General features: G+C 31.6%; 4 protein-coding genes across 6 annotated transcripts; 3 read left to right on the top strand and 1 right to left on the bottom strand.

Annotated features, from left to right (window-relative positions):
• The first annotated feature begins 714 nt into the window (after window positions 1-714).
• Window positions 715-2,907, top strand: LOC113858329. 2 transcript variants are annotated; one of them, XM_027490921.1, is made up of 3 exons: window positions 756-817; window positions 1,608-1,849; window positions 2,252-2,907. In XM_027490921.1, exons 2-3 carry the CDS (start codon window positions 1,631-1,633, stop codon window positions 2,363-2,365), a joined length of 333 nt encoding a protein of 110 aa, XP_027346722.1. In that variant the 5' UTR covers window positions 756-817; window positions 1,608-1,630; the 3' UTR covers window positions 2,366-2,907. The 2 variants fall into 2 exon arrangements, with proteins under 2 accessions (XP_027346721.1, XP_027346722.1); XM_027490920.1 differs by having other exon boundaries at window positions 715-1,849; window positions 2,252-2,747.
• A 1,572-nt stretch (window positions 2,908-4,479) lies between these two features.
• On the top strand, window positions 4,480-6,004 carry LOC113858437 (membrane protein PM19L-like). Its single transcript, XM_027491099.1, has 4 exons — window positions 4,480-4,972; window positions 5,200-5,419; window positions 5,552-5,597; window positions 5,692-6,004. The coding sequence occupies exons 1-4, from the start codon at window positions 4,846-4,848 to the stop codon at window positions 5,779-5,781; spliced, it is 483 nt and encodes a 160-aa protein (XP_027346900.1). The 5' UTR covers window positions 4,480-4,845; the 3' UTR covers window positions 5,782-6,004.
• Window positions 6,005-6,419: 415 nt separating this feature from the next.
• On the bottom strand, window positions 6,420-9,724 carry LOC113858435. Of its 2 annotated transcripts, XM_027491098.1 has the most exons (5): window positions 9,691-9,724; window positions 9,334-9,549; window positions 8,264-9,057; window positions 8,053-8,151; window positions 6,510-6,695 (listed from the first exon to the last, which is right to left on the bottom strand). In XM_027491098.1, the coding sequence occupies exons 2-4, from the start codon at window positions 9,407-9,409 to the stop codon at window positions 8,059-8,061; spliced, it is 963 nt and encodes a 320-aa protein (XP_027346899.1). In that variant the 5' UTR covers window positions 9,410-9,549; window positions 9,691-9,724; the 3' UTR covers window positions 6,510-6,695; window positions 8,053-8,058. The 2 variants fall into 2 exon arrangements, with proteins under 2 accessions (XP_027346898.1, XP_027346899.1); XM_027491097.1 differs by having other exon boundaries at window positions 6,420-6,695; window positions 9,334-9,719.
• A 1,788-nt stretch (window positions 9,725-11,512) lies between these two features.
• LOC113858502 (SH3 domain-containing protein 3) lies at window positions 11,513-16,150 on the top strand. The gene is made up of 10 exons (XM_027491184.1): window positions 11,513-11,724; window positions 11,915-12,037; window positions 12,461-12,530; window positions 12,695-12,840; window positions 13,067-13,168; window positions 14,577-14,774; window positions 14,869-14,931; window positions 15,068-15,157; window positions 15,329-15,403; window positions 15,518-16,150. Exons 1-10 carry the CDS (start codon window positions 11,665-11,667, stop codon window positions 15,635-15,637), a joined length of 1,047 nt encoding a protein of 348 aa, XP_027346985.1. The 5' UTR covers window positions 11,513-11,664; the 3' UTR covers window positions 15,638-16,150.
• Window positions 16,151-16,601: the final 451 nt, after the last annotated feature.

Below are 16,601 nucleotides of genomic sequence, written 5' to 3'. Positions count from 1 at the left end.
TTTTCTGCGGTTTTTCTATTTTTAATATTAATTGATTTTTATATAATATAAAAATATTTCTTATATAATTTACTTAATTCTTTTTATTCATCTAAACAAATAGATAGAATTTTTTTAAAATTTTTTTCTTATTTTTTCATATCCAAACAATATACCTTTATACTATTTTTTATTATTTTATTTTATCTCTCATTCAAACAGAAAAGAAGGAACTTTGTTTACACTGACATATTCCTTTGATATACTTAATTTGACGGTATTTATTTATTAAAAAAGTAAAAATATATCACATATAATAATATTTAAAAAAAATTAACCTTAATTTTTAAAAATAAATTTAAGTAACTAAAAATAATAAATTTTGTTTAAAAAATATTATTATATGTAAAACTTTGTCACCGTGAAAGTTAACAAAATATTAATTTTAATGGAAGAAGTTTTTATTTTTTTTTTTTATGACATTTTCATAATCAATGGAACTTATAATTATTAATTTAGACATAATAAAAAGAAATAATTTTTTTATATCAGTATAAATTTAAAAAAATTTATATTTAATTTAAAATTTTTATTTAATTTATATTAAAATAATAAATTATAATTTGTTAGATGTAAATTAAATAAAAAATTTATATATAATAAGTTTTAGAAAAGCATATCGTGATACCATGATAAATGGAGTATCGAACTGAGTGAACCGAGCGCTTGTATTGGCACTAACAAGTTACCATCCTGACCCGACACAGTTCTTCGCTACGCAAACACAATACGCAATCAACGCTTTATTCATTTCAGCCTCAGAAACAAACAAGTTAGCGTGAGCTTTTCTGATCTCAATTTCTCGCGTTCTATGATATGAAATCAAATTAATACCCACAAAATTGTTCTATTTGATTTTGCCCACAAAGTGTTTGATGTGTGTACTGAATCATATTTTGCCACCAACTTTGATTTAATTTTATTCATTACTAGTCAGATGTCACCTGCCCCCAAACTGCTTTTCGACTTCCAGTATCCACTGATGATTACATATGTTGACATTGTGAGTCTCACCGGTAGGGTTAATATTAATTTAATCAAATGAAATGCAGATTGTCTAACACTGTTGTGTATTTCTTGGTTGAGTGTAGAAAATAATGGTGGTAAATTTGTTGCTTATTTTGCCTTAAAAAAAAAACTAGAAATTTAGTTGCCTCTTGTCACAGCGCTCCTATGGATTTGTGTTATGACAGTGTTGGCAGACCGAGGAATCTAGAAAACATGATAACTGCATATTTAGCCAAACGTTAGAATGACCTTGGCATCATTCAGTCTCACTGTTCAGTTGCTATTGGAATTGACATCAATTTTAATTATCACCATTTCCCTTTAGCGTGAATAAATCAAGTTGTTCTGAAGTAGTAATTAATGTCTTTGTAAAATATTTTCTCAGACGCAACAATTCATTTAAGTGCGTGTTGTAATTCTTATACATAAACATAGGATCAACTTATGCAGAAACACCCTCCCCCTCCCCTCACTTTTTAGGTTCGTAATTTTTATTTTTTCTGCTAACAAGTGTCCTATTTTTTTTAATTTAAAATATGTCATCCTATGCATGAAAGCAGATTGCAGATATTGATCGAAATAAATGAGATCCGAGGCCTTCCAAACAGCTAAGATCTATCGCCTTCTTCTTAAGGCAGTCAAGAAACACATTGGGAAGGAAGGGAACAAGAGACACTTTTTAGAATTTGTGACCTCGGAGTTCCGTAAGAACTGTAATCTTTCTGATGGTGTGGCTGTCCAACAGAAAATAAAACTTGCACATGATTATACTTTTCTGCTTAACAGTGTACACCATCACAAGGTATTACTCTCTTTTTGTTGTGTTTTTTCTTCAAATAGTCATTTGTTTAAGGCTGTAGTTTAGAAATTTGATTTCAGCAGTTCTGATTGGTTAAATAAGATTTGCCCAAACTCATAACTCGTTCAGTTAGAAAACTTAACAAGATGTCAACGTTTTTGTTTATGTATAACTGTATGTTGCGAAATAAAAATAAGAGGCTTAAAAGAGGATATGGTTTTTGACTAGTGACCAGCATTACCAAGATGCATCCAAAGCCTAAAAAAATTATCTGCAGAATTCGTATTATCATTGATATCATTTTGTTTTGGTTCATGTATGCCTGTATATAATTATATTTTCAAGGAGAACTACATTTTATTGGTCTGGCTTTTCAACCATGCATCATTGTTGACAATTTTGCAGGATTTGCTTTTCTCGTACAATATTGCTGTGGATAGGTCAGATGAAGTGAAAAGGACTCTTGGAAAATCTGCCGCAACTGTTGGTCTTCGGCTTCCTGATGTTTATCAGCCATAGTGATTGGCAGTGTTATTTTTTGCAAGCATGGGACCTGCCTTTGCACTAGTGCAGAGAAGAGACTACTGAATTGAAGTATACATTACTTTTCCTTCACTATTGGAATTACTAACCCAGGAAGTTTTGGTGGGTTGACAGTTTCTTTTAAATGAAAAAAGTGTCAAACATATTATCTAGATCAAAACTTGAGAAGAAAAATAGGAATAAGACTCGGAGCTGATGAATAAACTATATCATTCATGCATTAGTTCCTTTTTCTAATAGCGGGTAAGAAGGATCTTTCTTTCCAGTTAATGTTTGTCTCTCCATGTTTCTTAACAGAAACCAACTCTTTACTCTTCTCAGTTATCTTCTTTAGGGCACACTGTGGTTGTTAGAGGTAATTTGAGTTTCTTTCACTGATGTTTGCAATGAAAGTTTAGTTCTTAGCATAGGTTGTTGCCTTTGGGATTATATGGAAAGTTTTTCCAACTCCATCGTATGAATGCCTATGTAGATACATTTTGTCTTAATAATTCATGATGCCGTAAATTCTTATTTTGAATCATATTTGATGAATATATAACCCGGAGCAGTTTATTGCAAACAGTATTTTTGTAAGCTCAATGCAAGCTTGAAGTCCCGATGTTTGGATTTGATTCAGCTTGAGCATTTTTGTTTTTGTTTTTAATCAGAGAAATGTAAATTTAAATCATTTTTTTAATAAATTAATTTAAACACGTATGATTCAAACTATAATATGAATGGACTTATAAGATATATTGGTAAGTATCATTTACGGAATGATCTTATTGTAAATAATGGATACATTCTCTCTGTCATTTTGCTCTGATAATGTCTTGAACGTTCGAGTATCAAAGTTAGGCATAAAGCTTTTCTGGTGCATTAAAGATCAAAGAGTGTAACAAGAAAAAAACTTCCTAATCTTTTCTCTCATTTTTACTTAACTCCCAACTAAGAGTTAATTATAAATCAACATTTTCCTTTCTTCCATTCCTTAAAAGGATATTCAAATAATCTTAACTTTCAAATAAGGGTTAATTATAAATAAACATTCTTTATGCTTCCTCTCTTTAAAAGAACACCCAAACAAATTCTTAGGGTCTTTAAATAAAGTTGTTTGTTACACACTTTTCCAAACAAAAATGTGCTCAATGCACTACTTTGAAGCGAAAAATAAAGTTAAAAAAAGTTATTTGAATAAATTAAAATAGAAAGTAAAAGAGTGATATTTTTTCTTTTTATTTATTTCAATAAGTGATAAAAATAGTAAAAAAAATAGATTGTATAAAAATATTTTTTTTAATAATAAAACAATAATTTAATAAAAAAAATTTGAAAAATTTAACATAACATTTTTATTATTTATTTTATTTAGCTTTAAAATAAAGAGAGAGAAAAAAATCACGTCCAAAATCCCATTATTGAGGCAAGAAATCTTGCATGTGGGCTTCCTCTCACAAATATACAAACCAGGTCTTTTTTCTAGTTTTTCATTTCAATCCAATATACCCAACTTCCATCCATCTATTTCATGGGAAACAAACAATGCATAAAATAGATCTAAAAGATTACCTAACTGATGATTGAGTTGAGGCTAAATCAACTTAATATTTAAATAATATAAATGTAAGCATTATGTATAATTAAATTATGAAGCATTAAAAAAAGATACTTTATGATAATTTTTTTTTAAAACAAATATATTAATATCAATAATTCAATAGTATCAAGTTAAGTGAAAGATATTGACTTAAGAATTTTTTATTTATAATTAATTGTAAAAGAAAAGTGTGTTTAAACCCTAATAATTCAATTTTATTACGAACATAACTATAAATATAAAGCTTTTATGTATATTAAATAATAAAATATACAATTTTATCTTCAAACTAATTCTTTGAATTATCCTTTTTTCCTTTTTCATGAATTTTTTTTGGGGGGATAGTAACAATTGTTTTAATAAAAAAAAAAAAATCGCTTCAGTATACAAAACGAAATAGGACATTAAATTTATTAGAAACATCGTAAGGTTATTAAGGAGGGATTGGGAGCAGAGTGTTGTGAAAGAGAAGAGTCCATTTAAGTGGCAAAGAATATGACTTGCCTCCGAGAAGGAACAATTGACAACTGCATAGATGTTGCCAGTTGAGAAGGTATTACAGTTAAACAAACCTTAAAAATAAGTGGCAAGTAAGAATCAGACATATTTGAGAGTCAAGTGTAAAGCATCATCATCTTTACAACCCTGCAATGCATGAACCTTTTGAGTTACTAGCACTCTTGTCAAGAAAAGAACCCAAAATTCTTTTTTCATAATCCATTTCTCATGTATAAGAACTCTCACTTGTACATAACCCATGCATCTCCTGATTCTTGAATTAGAAACTTTCCTTCACTACTTTTTGGGTTTTTAAATCCCCTAGTGCTTTTCTTGTTCCAAGCAGCTTTTACCTTATCCAAAAGCATACATTACAAAGATGGCTAACGAGCAAATGAAGTCTATTGCCATGCTTCTTTTGGTGCTGAATTTCTGCATGTATGCCATAGTTTTGGGCATTGGTGGATGGGCTATGAACAAAGCCATTGATAATGGTTTTATCATTGGTAAAATTTCTTCCAGTCTTTTCTCTCTTTGGCTCTAGAAATTATTATATGGTCAGGACTTCCACGTATTCATGGTAGTGCCAACCTCCACATGCACATGACAATTTACAAAATTGTCATGTTTCATGTAGAGATTGGCTAAGATTACGGATGCATGGTGGTCGGAAATCACCTTGTTGTGTTTCTTTCAACATGCTTATGTTGTTAAGAAACTATGAACTATGCAGGTCCAGAATTGAAACTTCCAGCTCACTTTTCACCCTTGTTCTTCCCAATGGGAAATGCTTCCACTGGATTCTTTGTGACATTTGCTTTGCTTGCTGGAGTAGTTGGTGCTGCATCAGCAATTGCAGGAATCAATCATATACGTTCATGGACTGCTGATAGCTTGCCATCTGCAGCTTCAGTTGCTACCATGGCTTGGACTCTTACACTCTTGTCCATGGGGTAATCTTTTCTCTATGATCTGTATTCTTCATGCAAAATGCAAAATGGAAGTGACATTGCTTTGAATTAATACACCAAATTATGTAGCAGTATTTTGCTGCTCTAACTAAAGTTTAATTATTCATTGTGCAGATTTGCCTGCAAAGAGATTGAGCTTCACATCAGAAATGCACGCCTGGTAAGACAAGAAAATTCATTTACCAACTTTCTCATCAGTTTTCTTGTAGTGTTTACACTTCTTTACAAGAGTTCTGAATTGTCCAATTTTGCAGAGAACTATGGAGGCTTTTCTTATTATCCTTTCAGCTACACAGCTTTTCTACATAGCTGCTATTCATGGTGCTGCATCCAACAGGAGATAAACTTGAAAGTTGATGGAATGTGTTTTGTTTTGGTTGGCCATGAAGGATTGTATTGGTGTGCTTGTATTTCTCTCCCTCTCTTTAACTTATTCTTTCCTCTTTGATTTTTGTTTTTTATTCTGTCTTTCCAAAAAAGACTTCCAATTCACAAACGTCCAAGGAGAATTAGCATTGTGGTGTTGTTTAAATGATTGGATTTGCATGAAATAAGACTAAATCATTTGCAAAAGCAATGAAGGTTAACTTTCTTAGTAGTAAGCTGTAGGCATTGATCATGGCAAAGTTCATACACTGTTAATTACTTGTTTAAAGAAAATAAATCCACTACTCTGTTAATTACTAATGTAAGTGGGACTCCACTTTTCCCAAAGCAACGATTGCTTACAGAGAACCGTTTCTACAGCTAACGTATATGTCACTCTTCTTCAACCGTGAAACTCGTGTGAACACAGTTGCTTAATGACAAAAGTTGCTTAACTAGAGACCGCTGAAGATGCTTCTAAGGGCATTTGAACACGACGCATAAGTGGCAAGACTGTACCATATGTTAAAACAATAATTTTGAGTCATGATGGTCAAGTAGTTGTAAGTGGTTTTGCAGGACATTGCGCATTAGATGATAAACACCAAAATTGATTATCTTTAGGATGATTCTAGAATATCGCAGAATCAAAAATTCATATTGCAGAATTAAAAAAATCAGTTTGAAATATTGGTATTGAGCTGTAATTGTTGCTAATAGAATAACTACAAACCTCACTGTAATGTAAATGGTTTCATATGGATTTTGCCCATTATATTTTTTAAAATATTAAACGAGACAATGTATATCAAAATATCAGAAAATTCTCAACGAACTCCTTCTTAGTCTTCACAAGTTTGACCCATCAGTTGAGATACTCGTGCTTGTATTTCTGCAAGAAATGCAGATATTGTCAACCATAACTTGATTTGCAAATTCAAAATGTACACCAAATATCCCCAAATAAGCATTATCCGAAAAAATGATGTAACTTAAAATTAATTCATACAATGCATAGAACTTAGAAGTTCATCTTACCTACGAAAATCTGTCCAAAAAACATGAATAGTTGATAAGGCTCAAACTAAGGTCAACTTGAATAATAACAAAGAACTGCCTTCAGAATATTATGCATACACTGTTGGTTCCAGAAGAATCACGCCCTCCTATGCAACAAACTTTTAGTAATTTTCGTGTTTTTTACACCTTATTTGATTAGGCTTTAATTCCCCCATTCACTTTCCAAAGGTAACTGGGAATACCAATATGTTGTTAAATAGAGTCCTTGCTTAGTTAAATATACTGATATGCATAAAATCATCATCGGTTGTCACCTAATCCTCATTTGAGTAAAAAGTGTCAAGTCCTTGTTGGTCAAGTGGGGATGATATGACAAAAAACTGATAAAAGAGGATATAGCAGAAACGGAGACCTTTTGCAAGCGCTATGGTTTGTCAGTAATAAAAGATTGGGTCAACTATGATATCACAATTAACTGGTTCATGAATTCATATATTCTCAATGCCCTCTAAAAAGTCCTAAACTACCATGTCACGTTTATAAATATTAGACCAAATAGAGGCTTAAGTAATTTTTAATGCTAGGGTGCAACTCTTATTTTGTTTTAAGTGTGCGGTAAAAGATTTAACAAAAAATAACTCCTAATTTTTAGTTTCCTATCTAAAATTTCAGAAAATTAATCTTTGTAGAGCACACTGGGGAGAGGAGGGAAACCCTCGTAAATGCAGAACAAGAAAACCAATGGAGAAAAAAAAAAGTATCATCCCTAAGAACAATTAACTTTTCAGGTTTTGATAGGTGCTATCATGCCTGGTAAGTTGGTAACAGTTAACAAAAGGAACTGATAATATGAAATAAATCTTAAATTATATTTCCGTTCCAAAGTGGTTCTGATATTCCAGATCTGGGATATTTTCTCCCCTTTTCCGCCTTATTATACACAACTAACAAAAACACTAATGCAAAACAAACTGGAAGTTCTTTTACATGAACAGAAAAGTAGGGGTTACGAACTTATTTCATCATAAGAAACAAGACCGAGGGAGATAGCTTGCTCCAATAAACAACTTTTAATATTTTTTTATATTTTGTCATTAAATATGTCCCAACAATCTCAACAAAATATGGGATCAAATTTGTGTATATCTATTGTAAACTCAAAATTTTAAGTTGAAAGAGAGTCCCAACAAATATGGTTTTACAAGGTAAAATAACTTCAAAGGTCAAACCTGAAATTATCTATTGGAACTTGACAGAGCTTCAAACAATCCACAGCAACTCAACCAAGAGGTCTTTTGCACCACATTTGGATCTGATGCTACACAAAGCTGCATATTAATTTAGCAAAGAAAAATAAATTTAAAATGGGCTTTTAACAAAAAATTATAAACAATGACTGCATGATGAAACCTGTAAAGCATATGTGAGAAAATGTAAAACCTGATCTTCAGAGAATTCTGCAGTCTCAGAATCCTTAATATGTTCTGCACCATTAGAAAACTTAGTGAAAGGAGAAGCAGAACGTGAATCTAACACTTTACTTTCATATTCCTCAGGCTTAGGTTCTTCCATATTTGATTTTGTCACAGTCTCATTAATTAAGGAATCCTTATTTATCTTCATAGCAGCATTGATCACTTCCACAGGATGGACTACTGGCTTCTCTAGTAATACACTTCCAGTATCACTATTTTCTACCTCAGACACAGAAGCCATGGCCTTGACTGAATTGACAGACTTCTCAACCGGTCCATTTTCATTAATCGAATTTGAAGTCATTTTGGAAATGGAAGAATCAATGGACTTACCTAACTCATGATATGCAGCTTCCTCTTTACAATTCTCATCCTTTGAGTTTTTCTCAGTGAGGGATTCACCTTTTGAAGTATCGCCACCGTTCCCATTCACGTAATGTGATTCCTGGGCAGCCTCAACATGCTCAAAACTAACACTTTTTCTCCCAGAACTCTCCTCAGATTTCAAACCTCTCTCTACCAAAACAACATTACCTTCCTTTCCTCCAGACACTTGGTCAATCTTAACATCACTAGGGACTTCTTGCATGGACTTGACATCATAAGCATGTGATTGAGCAGCTGATGGGTCTCTCTTATCCACCTCTCCACTCCCATCATTGAATGTATGATGATGCTCATCATGTTCATGATATGCAGTCGAACCACCCTCGCCGCCATCACTTCCTTTCTCATCTTGGGACTTTAAGCCATTATTTCCTAACATAAGTTATACAATCAATCAAAATATTATAAATTAAACCAACCAAATTAGCCCACACCCATGTACCCAACTACCTCAAAATACAATCAGTTAAAGCTGTATATTCCCAAAAATAAAAATAAAATAAAAATCAAATCAAAGTAATGCAAAACAAGAATATTTAACTGACCAAACACATACACAGCACACAATTTGAGAAGGACCCATCTATGATTAATTGCAAGTAAGTTGCACATGCAATTGAAGCCAAAAAAGGGTATTAGACAAAGTACCCTGAGGGTTGTTGGTGATGCTTTCCTTTTCCTTCTTTTTTCTGGCAGCTTTTCTCTTCTTAGCACCTGAAGGCATGATTGGGGCACAGATATGGTCGGGTGATACCCCTTAGTGTCTCGAACTATTCAGTGGGGACGATAAAGGTACAAACTTTGAACACTCAAACGAAATCTACAGAGAGAGAGTGTGTGAAACAGAGAGTGAATCTGCTTTCCCTGCAAATAGTTATGCTCCCTCTCTATTCTGAATTCAATATTTTATGCAATGAGACAGCGAAGGGAACTATTAGGATTGTGATTTGCGAGTAAAAAGGGTGAGAGATAGTGTCATGTTTCAAACTTTGGAGCTCAGCTCACCTGTCACCACTAAGAAAAGTTTCAAACTTGGAAATGATTCAAAATGGAAATATTAAAAACGACCAAATCTTTGCCCTTTTGTAAGATTCTGACTGTTAATTTAAAAACGAGTAAATGTTAATATATTTTTTTTTATAAAATGACATCTTTCAATCTTTAGATTATAAAATATAAAATATCATTTATTATAGGTAAATGATTTTTACAAAATCAAATATTAAAGCAAATGTTTGGTCAAATAAAATACTGAAGTAAACATTTTAAAATTTTAGGTACCAAAATAAAAGTTTACTCAAATGTAAATATGGAAAAGAGTTTAATTTTGTTAAAACATTCTCTCTGTAATCTAATCAATTTCACATATAGTTGAAGGAGGATTTAAAATCAGTTTTTAAAGTAACAAGGGATTAAAATTACTCTCTCAAGGGTCTGTTTAGGATTTTTATAATTTGTAAAACCTACAAATTTGGGAGAAGGAAAGCAAAAGGTCTGAATTTTAAATTAGTTCATTCATTTTTTTTATTTATTCATTTAAAAAACTATTTAAGTAATTGAAAAACCGTATACGTGAACTCCGATTTGAAGCGGAAAACAATTTTAAGGGAAACAAATATTCTAAAATAGGTAAATGGCAATTTAAAATTTAGTGCAATCTTTTCTTTATTGTTTCGTGTAAATACGAACTTTATATGTTTAAATTTCTTATTTAAAATAATTTATATTATAACAAAATATTTTTACATTTAATTTTTATATTAGAAATATATCTCCTCATGAATTTTTATTTATATTAATCCATATTTCTCAAAAAAATTTGTTGATGTCATAGGCATAACTTGTGAAAATTCAACACAATGTGTTCTTATCTTAAATATTAAGAGCTAAATTATGACTTCAGTCTTTATCTTTAATTTTTTTTATGAAGTCTATCTATGGAAGAAAAAATATATTTAAATAATTTATATATAAAATATATAAATTATTTTCATCATTTATTGAAATTATAATGATATTAATATTTTTTACGTAAAAACTAAAATAAAAAAATCCATATGTAAAGAATAATTAAGAAAAATTAAAAAATAAATATGAATGCAAAAAATCTCACCCCAAAATTATATAAATCAAAGTAATATACAATTATCATTTTTTTTCTAATTGCATGTTATAATTAATGATAATTTTACGCAGTATTTTTATATCAAATCACATCAATCTGTAAATAACAAGAATTATATTTTTTAAAAAGTTTATTTTTAGTTTAAAAAGAATTTGAATTTTAAAAAAGTATATTTTTAATTGAAGCTTTTTTAGCACATGAATCAATCTTTTCTCTTTCTCATTACTTATTTTTTCTTCTCCATTATTGATTTGAAAATGTAAGTAGGTGAAATACAATATGAAAAAAAAAATTACTATAAAAATATAAATTAATTAAAGTTAATATTTAAAAAATATAAATTAAATAATAATAAATATATTTATTAAAAATATATAACAAAATATTATTGTATTAAAACATTAAAACGTATAATAAAAAGATTAAATTTAAACATTCTTAAATTTTTTTTTAAAAATACATATTTATTATATTAAAAATATAAAATTAAAATAAATATATTTTTAATAAAATTTTACTATTATTAATTACTTACTTCTGTTTTTAAAGTTTCACTTAAGACTTAACAAGAAAAGAAATACTCATAATATATTTTGACATAGTTTCAATTTTAATTAAATATAAAATTAGTTATTATTTGTATGAGCTGACTTTATGGTCAGATCTTGATGAGCTTTTATGTGTGGAACAATGCCTGTTTTCAAAAGAAAAAGAAAAAACAGGGAGAGAAGGTGAAAAGAGCTGCATAATATTATACTAGTTGGGAACCTTTGACAAGGGCTCTTAGATAACATTGGATCTGATTTGGTACTTTCGGTGTTGTTTGAGAATTGAGGAATAGAAAGCAGAAGCGCATGGACGCTTTGAGGAAACAAGCCAGCAAGCTCAGAGAGCAAGTTGCCAAACAACAGCAGGTTTGATTTCCTCTCAAGTTTGCATTTTTCTTGGTTGTAACTTTAAATGCCATCATTTTCTTCTCAAATTCACTACTGGGTAGGCGAAATTTCCACGTTTTGACTATTGTTTTCGCTGTTCTGAAATGCAATTGCAAATGGGGTTTGTTTGATCTGGTGGATGAAGCATGTTATTTTTTCTGTTTGTTAGGCTGTGATAAAGCAGTTCAGCAGTAGTGGTTATGAGAGCTCGGATGTTGTTGTCATTGATGAAGTTGAAATGCAGAGACATCAGCAGCTAGAAAAGCTCTACAGGGCCACCCGTGCAGGCAAGGTTGAGACTTCTACCGTTCTTGTTTACCATAATCATTTCCTTTGTTATGTGTGAGCTCCAAATAATTTCCTAGTTCATAAATAATATGTATGTTAGGGAATTATGGACTAACATTTCTTGTATGTATTTTTTGTCATAACTTCTGAATCCATTTTGAAAGGTGGGTATTTACCCTCAATGTTTTTCTTGTTGCTACCCTCATTGCTCCTAAACATTGATATCCTGCATCTGACCTTATATCATTTGGAATAATACATCTTAGTTATAGTAGGTCTATCAATGAGCTTAGTGAGGGAGGGGGCATAACTACGTAACCTTTCTGAACCAAACTTGTAGTAAAATCTGTTACTATTTATCTTCGATGATTTGTATTTTCATGTTTGTTCTGTTTATTGATGGCTCCAATACTGTCTTGTGATTCAGGACTTCCAAAAAGAAATTGTTAAAGCAGCAGAAACGTTTACAGCTTTAGGTTATAAGCATATTGAAACAGGTGAACAATAGTTTTTGTTTCTTATTTATTTCCTGTAAATACAGTGCTCTCTGACGAGTCATAATAGCATGTTTTATGGAATTAGAAGCACCTGACAGTTTTGTTTATTTTACTGACTCATGATTTGCGAGTAAATCCTCTTAAACAATACCCATGGTAAACAGGAACAAAACTTTCTGAGGATTGCTGTAGATATGGAGTAGAGAACAACGGTGACAACATGTTGGCTAAGGCTGCATCAGTATATGGTGATGCTCGCAAACATGTAGAAAAGGAGCATGAAGAATTAAACCGGCTTTTATCTTCCCAGGTTGACTTTTCATGTGTTGTTCAGGTGTATAAGTTCTAATGCAAGTTCAACATGAGAATCTGTTAGTTTTATCTCCTAGCTACTCTTGACATCCTTTAGGACAGGTGAAAAGCAAATATAAGTAACATCTATATGTTTTGATGTCATAGAGGAGGTAGGAGAATGAAGTAACTTATTATTCACATTATGAGGCGAGAAACCTAAATCAAATGGTTTCAACTTCCAGGTATTGGATCCTTTGAGACAAATGATCAACGGTGCACCTTTGGAGGATGCTCGTCATCTTGGCCAACGGTATAGTAGGATGAGACAAGAAGCAGAGACACAGGTAAGTCAAAATTTGGAATGAATTGGCAATCTCTCCTCTTAAATCATGTAACTTGAATGCAATTTAAATTCCATACCTCATATATGGAATGGAATGAATAGTGAAGATTTGCATTGGTGTATGTTTGAAGCATTACAAACCAGAAAGGAAGAAACTATATATGTTGAAATTATAGGAAAAAGAGATAACAACAGACTCTGAATAGCTGTTAAGTGATTAGACATGTTGATGTGTGATACAAAACAGTATTACGTACAAGACTTCTAAAACATAAAAGCTTACTAAGCTCCCAGCTTTTTACAAATACATACACTTAAGGCATATGAAGTAAATGGGCTGCTTAAACCACATTGCACGAAAGGCATACATGATAGTATATGCATGGAGGAGGAAGGACTGACTCCAGCTATGAAGCAATTGGAATGTGCTGGATATCCTGCTCATGGGTTCCAATAATGGCATGGAATGTAGTCAGAGGACAGCTAATTGGGAAGTAGAATGTCATATAGTACAGAGACACTGTAGAGAGGAGATGATAGGGAAAGGCTAGAAAAATGAAGACTAACTATAAAGTGATTTAAGAGTCGATCATTTCAAATTAAAAGCATTAACCCATTACTCCTAATTTTACTAATAATTTAGGTCAAGTACTACTGTAATATGACTAGTATGTGCTAAGTCCATGATACTCCTTAGTCCTAACATATTTAGACTCCTGAAATAATAAGAATTATAGTATTCTAATACTGTACTTTCTATATTATGGTTGTGCTCCATTCTGCAGAGCAGAAAACAATGGACTAAGTAATAATGGATGGTTTTGCTCCAATAACTAAGGATGATAAAGGGAGACTGAGAATATTGTGTGTGATTTAACATAGGAAAGATTAACTTCTCACCCCTGTTTTTACTAATATTCTAGGTCATGTACTAGTATAATGCAACCAGAATGGGTTCAATCACGCTAACCTTATAAGACTCCCAAAATTATAATCATGATATTCAGTTAGTTACTGGTTCAGAAATTAGAGAAAGAATGAAATAAATGATAGGATCTTATTGATGAAATTTCCTGAAGTCCTAGATCAGTGATGAACCCTGTTTTGGAAGAGAAAGAAGTGCTACAGCTGTTCCTGTGAGGATTTTGAGAGCTTTAGATCTCTCACTAAAATTTAGCTCCTAGTCTTCTCTCCATCTCTTTATGGCTTTTCTCTATCAAGTTCTGTTAGAATGCTTAATTGACAATCACTAACTCTTTAACTCCTTTTACTGACAGAACAAGACCCATCCCAGGGGCCTTGCCTGACAATTCTAATACTTCGTATCTATAACATTTGCTTTAGAGTTTGATGTTCTTGCTTCTTTCTTCTTAATCTTTTAACTCAAATTGGTTTAAAAATTCAATCAGAGGGAGGAGATTTCTAGAAGACAAATACGGGTTCGGGAATCTCCAACTGCTGAACAGGTTGCCAAACTGCATGCTGCAGAAGCAAAGATGCAGGAGCTGAAAGCAAACATGGCAGTTCTGGGTAAAGAAGCTGCAGCTGCGTTGGCTGCTGTTGAAGCACAACAGCAGAGACTTACTTTTCAAAGGCTTGTTTCCATGGTATGATAGCACATGATTGATATTGTATCACTTAATGCCAAACTTGTAATTGTTTTAGAATTTTATTTTAAAGATTGTCCTTATAATTTTATAGGTAGAAGGAGAAAAGATTTTTCATTTAAGAGTTGCAGCTATTCTTGGTGAAATTGAAGCTGAGGTGAGAAACAACTGTCCTGAAGTTTTAAGTAACTAATAATTAGTTTATATGTTCTTCTTGTGTGTTATCGTTTCTATGAATTGTGTTCATTTTCTTAGTATCAATAAATTTTCATCTCATTGGAACTTCTTCTCAGATGGTCTCAGATAGACAGAAGAAAGAATCTGCCCCTCCAATGGTTATATCTGAGAATGGCTCGGAGAAAACAATGTACTTCTTGGCTGAAGTATGCTGCATATTCCTAAACTAATATTTCCCTTTATTATTATTAGAAAAATTTACTTAGACAAGGGATAAAACTTATTCATGAAATTCTAATTTTGAATCACATGGTCTGACTTATGAACAAACTTGTGTAATTTATTTCTTCAATTGATCTTTGGTGAATCTCTTGCAGGCAGTGCATCCCTTCAGTGCTGAATCAGATAAGGAACTGAGCTTTTCTAAAGGTGACTTTGTTGTTGTGAGAAAGGTGTGTGTCATGTCAACAATTGTTGCTTCTATCGCTGTCATCGTGATTCCATTTGATTTAATCTCTCAATCTTTTTGAGCACCAAATTTACCAAAATTGTACATGTATACCCAGGTGAGCTCAACAGGATGGGCTGAAGGAGAATGCAATGGTAAAGCAGGATGGTTTCCTTCAGCATATGTGGAGAAAAGACAAAGAATCCCCTCTACCAATTTGGCTGGTGAAGTTTACTAAGTTCAACTCATTCTTTGCTTTGTTTCCCATATTTGGTTTTGCACTGCATTGTTCAAAGAGGATGAACAAAAGGGGTGGAGAGGATTGTGGTATTAATGGAAGTGTTGCCTCATATCACCAAATGAAGAGGAAAAAAAAGGGTTGTTAAGCAGTGGGGTAATATACATGTAGTGTGTTCTTTCTTAAGGGTGCCACTTGACACGAGCTTTGCAGACAGTTTTTCTATTTTTTACTTTGGATCACAGACACGAGTTTACTTTTATCTTTTGTATTGTAATTAATTGGAAAACACGTGTCTTTGTTGATGATCATTTAATGTATTTTATGGAAGAATGATAAGATTTGGATTTGTACAACTACAATCCCAAGGTAATGGAGGGGTCATTTATCCTAAAGTGTCACCCCAACATCTTTTGGGGGCTGCTTAATCCTAGTGTCAAGCCATTAAGGTGATGTTATGAATTTATGACAATTAAGTTTTAAAAATGTCCAACTCAGAATAAGTGTTTTAGTTATATTTTTAAATTTCCCCTTACTATGTTCTTCGCATTTTCTTTTCTTTAACTAAGTTTAAATGGTAGTTGCTGGAAGAAGTCATTTGTTTTCCCAAGCTTTAATAAGAATGCTGATTTTGTTTAAAATTTTGAAATCAGTATTAAAACACTACGAATAGGCTGTGTACTAATTTGGTTTAATAAAATGGTATTGTTGACGTTGGTCTTTATGTGAACAACTAATTGGAGAAGATAAAGAAAAAATATTTTTATGTAATAAACCAATCCAATCTATACAAATTATAAACATTGAAAAAAATGGATGTGATTTTAAAAATTGGTTCAATCTAATTCAAGTAGAACTTATACACGCATAATTTTATTTATGAGATTATTATATCACTTATATTTACAAAGTATACATATGTACGAAATTACTATACTAATTTCATAATCTAAAGTATGTCTTA

Source organism: Abrus precatorius, unplaced genomic scaffold (assembly GCF_003935025.1).
Source record: "Abrus precatorius isolate BTA unplaced genomic scaffold, Abrus_2018 Scaffold2, whole genome shotgun sequence".
In the NCBI taxonomy this organism is placed as follows: Eukaryota; Viridiplantae; Streptophyta; class Magnoliopsida; order Fabales; family Fabaceae; genus Abrus; species Abrus precatorius.
The sequence above is the reverse complement of the archived record's forward strand: the minus strand, read 5'-3'. Positions and strand labels throughout refer to the sequence as shown.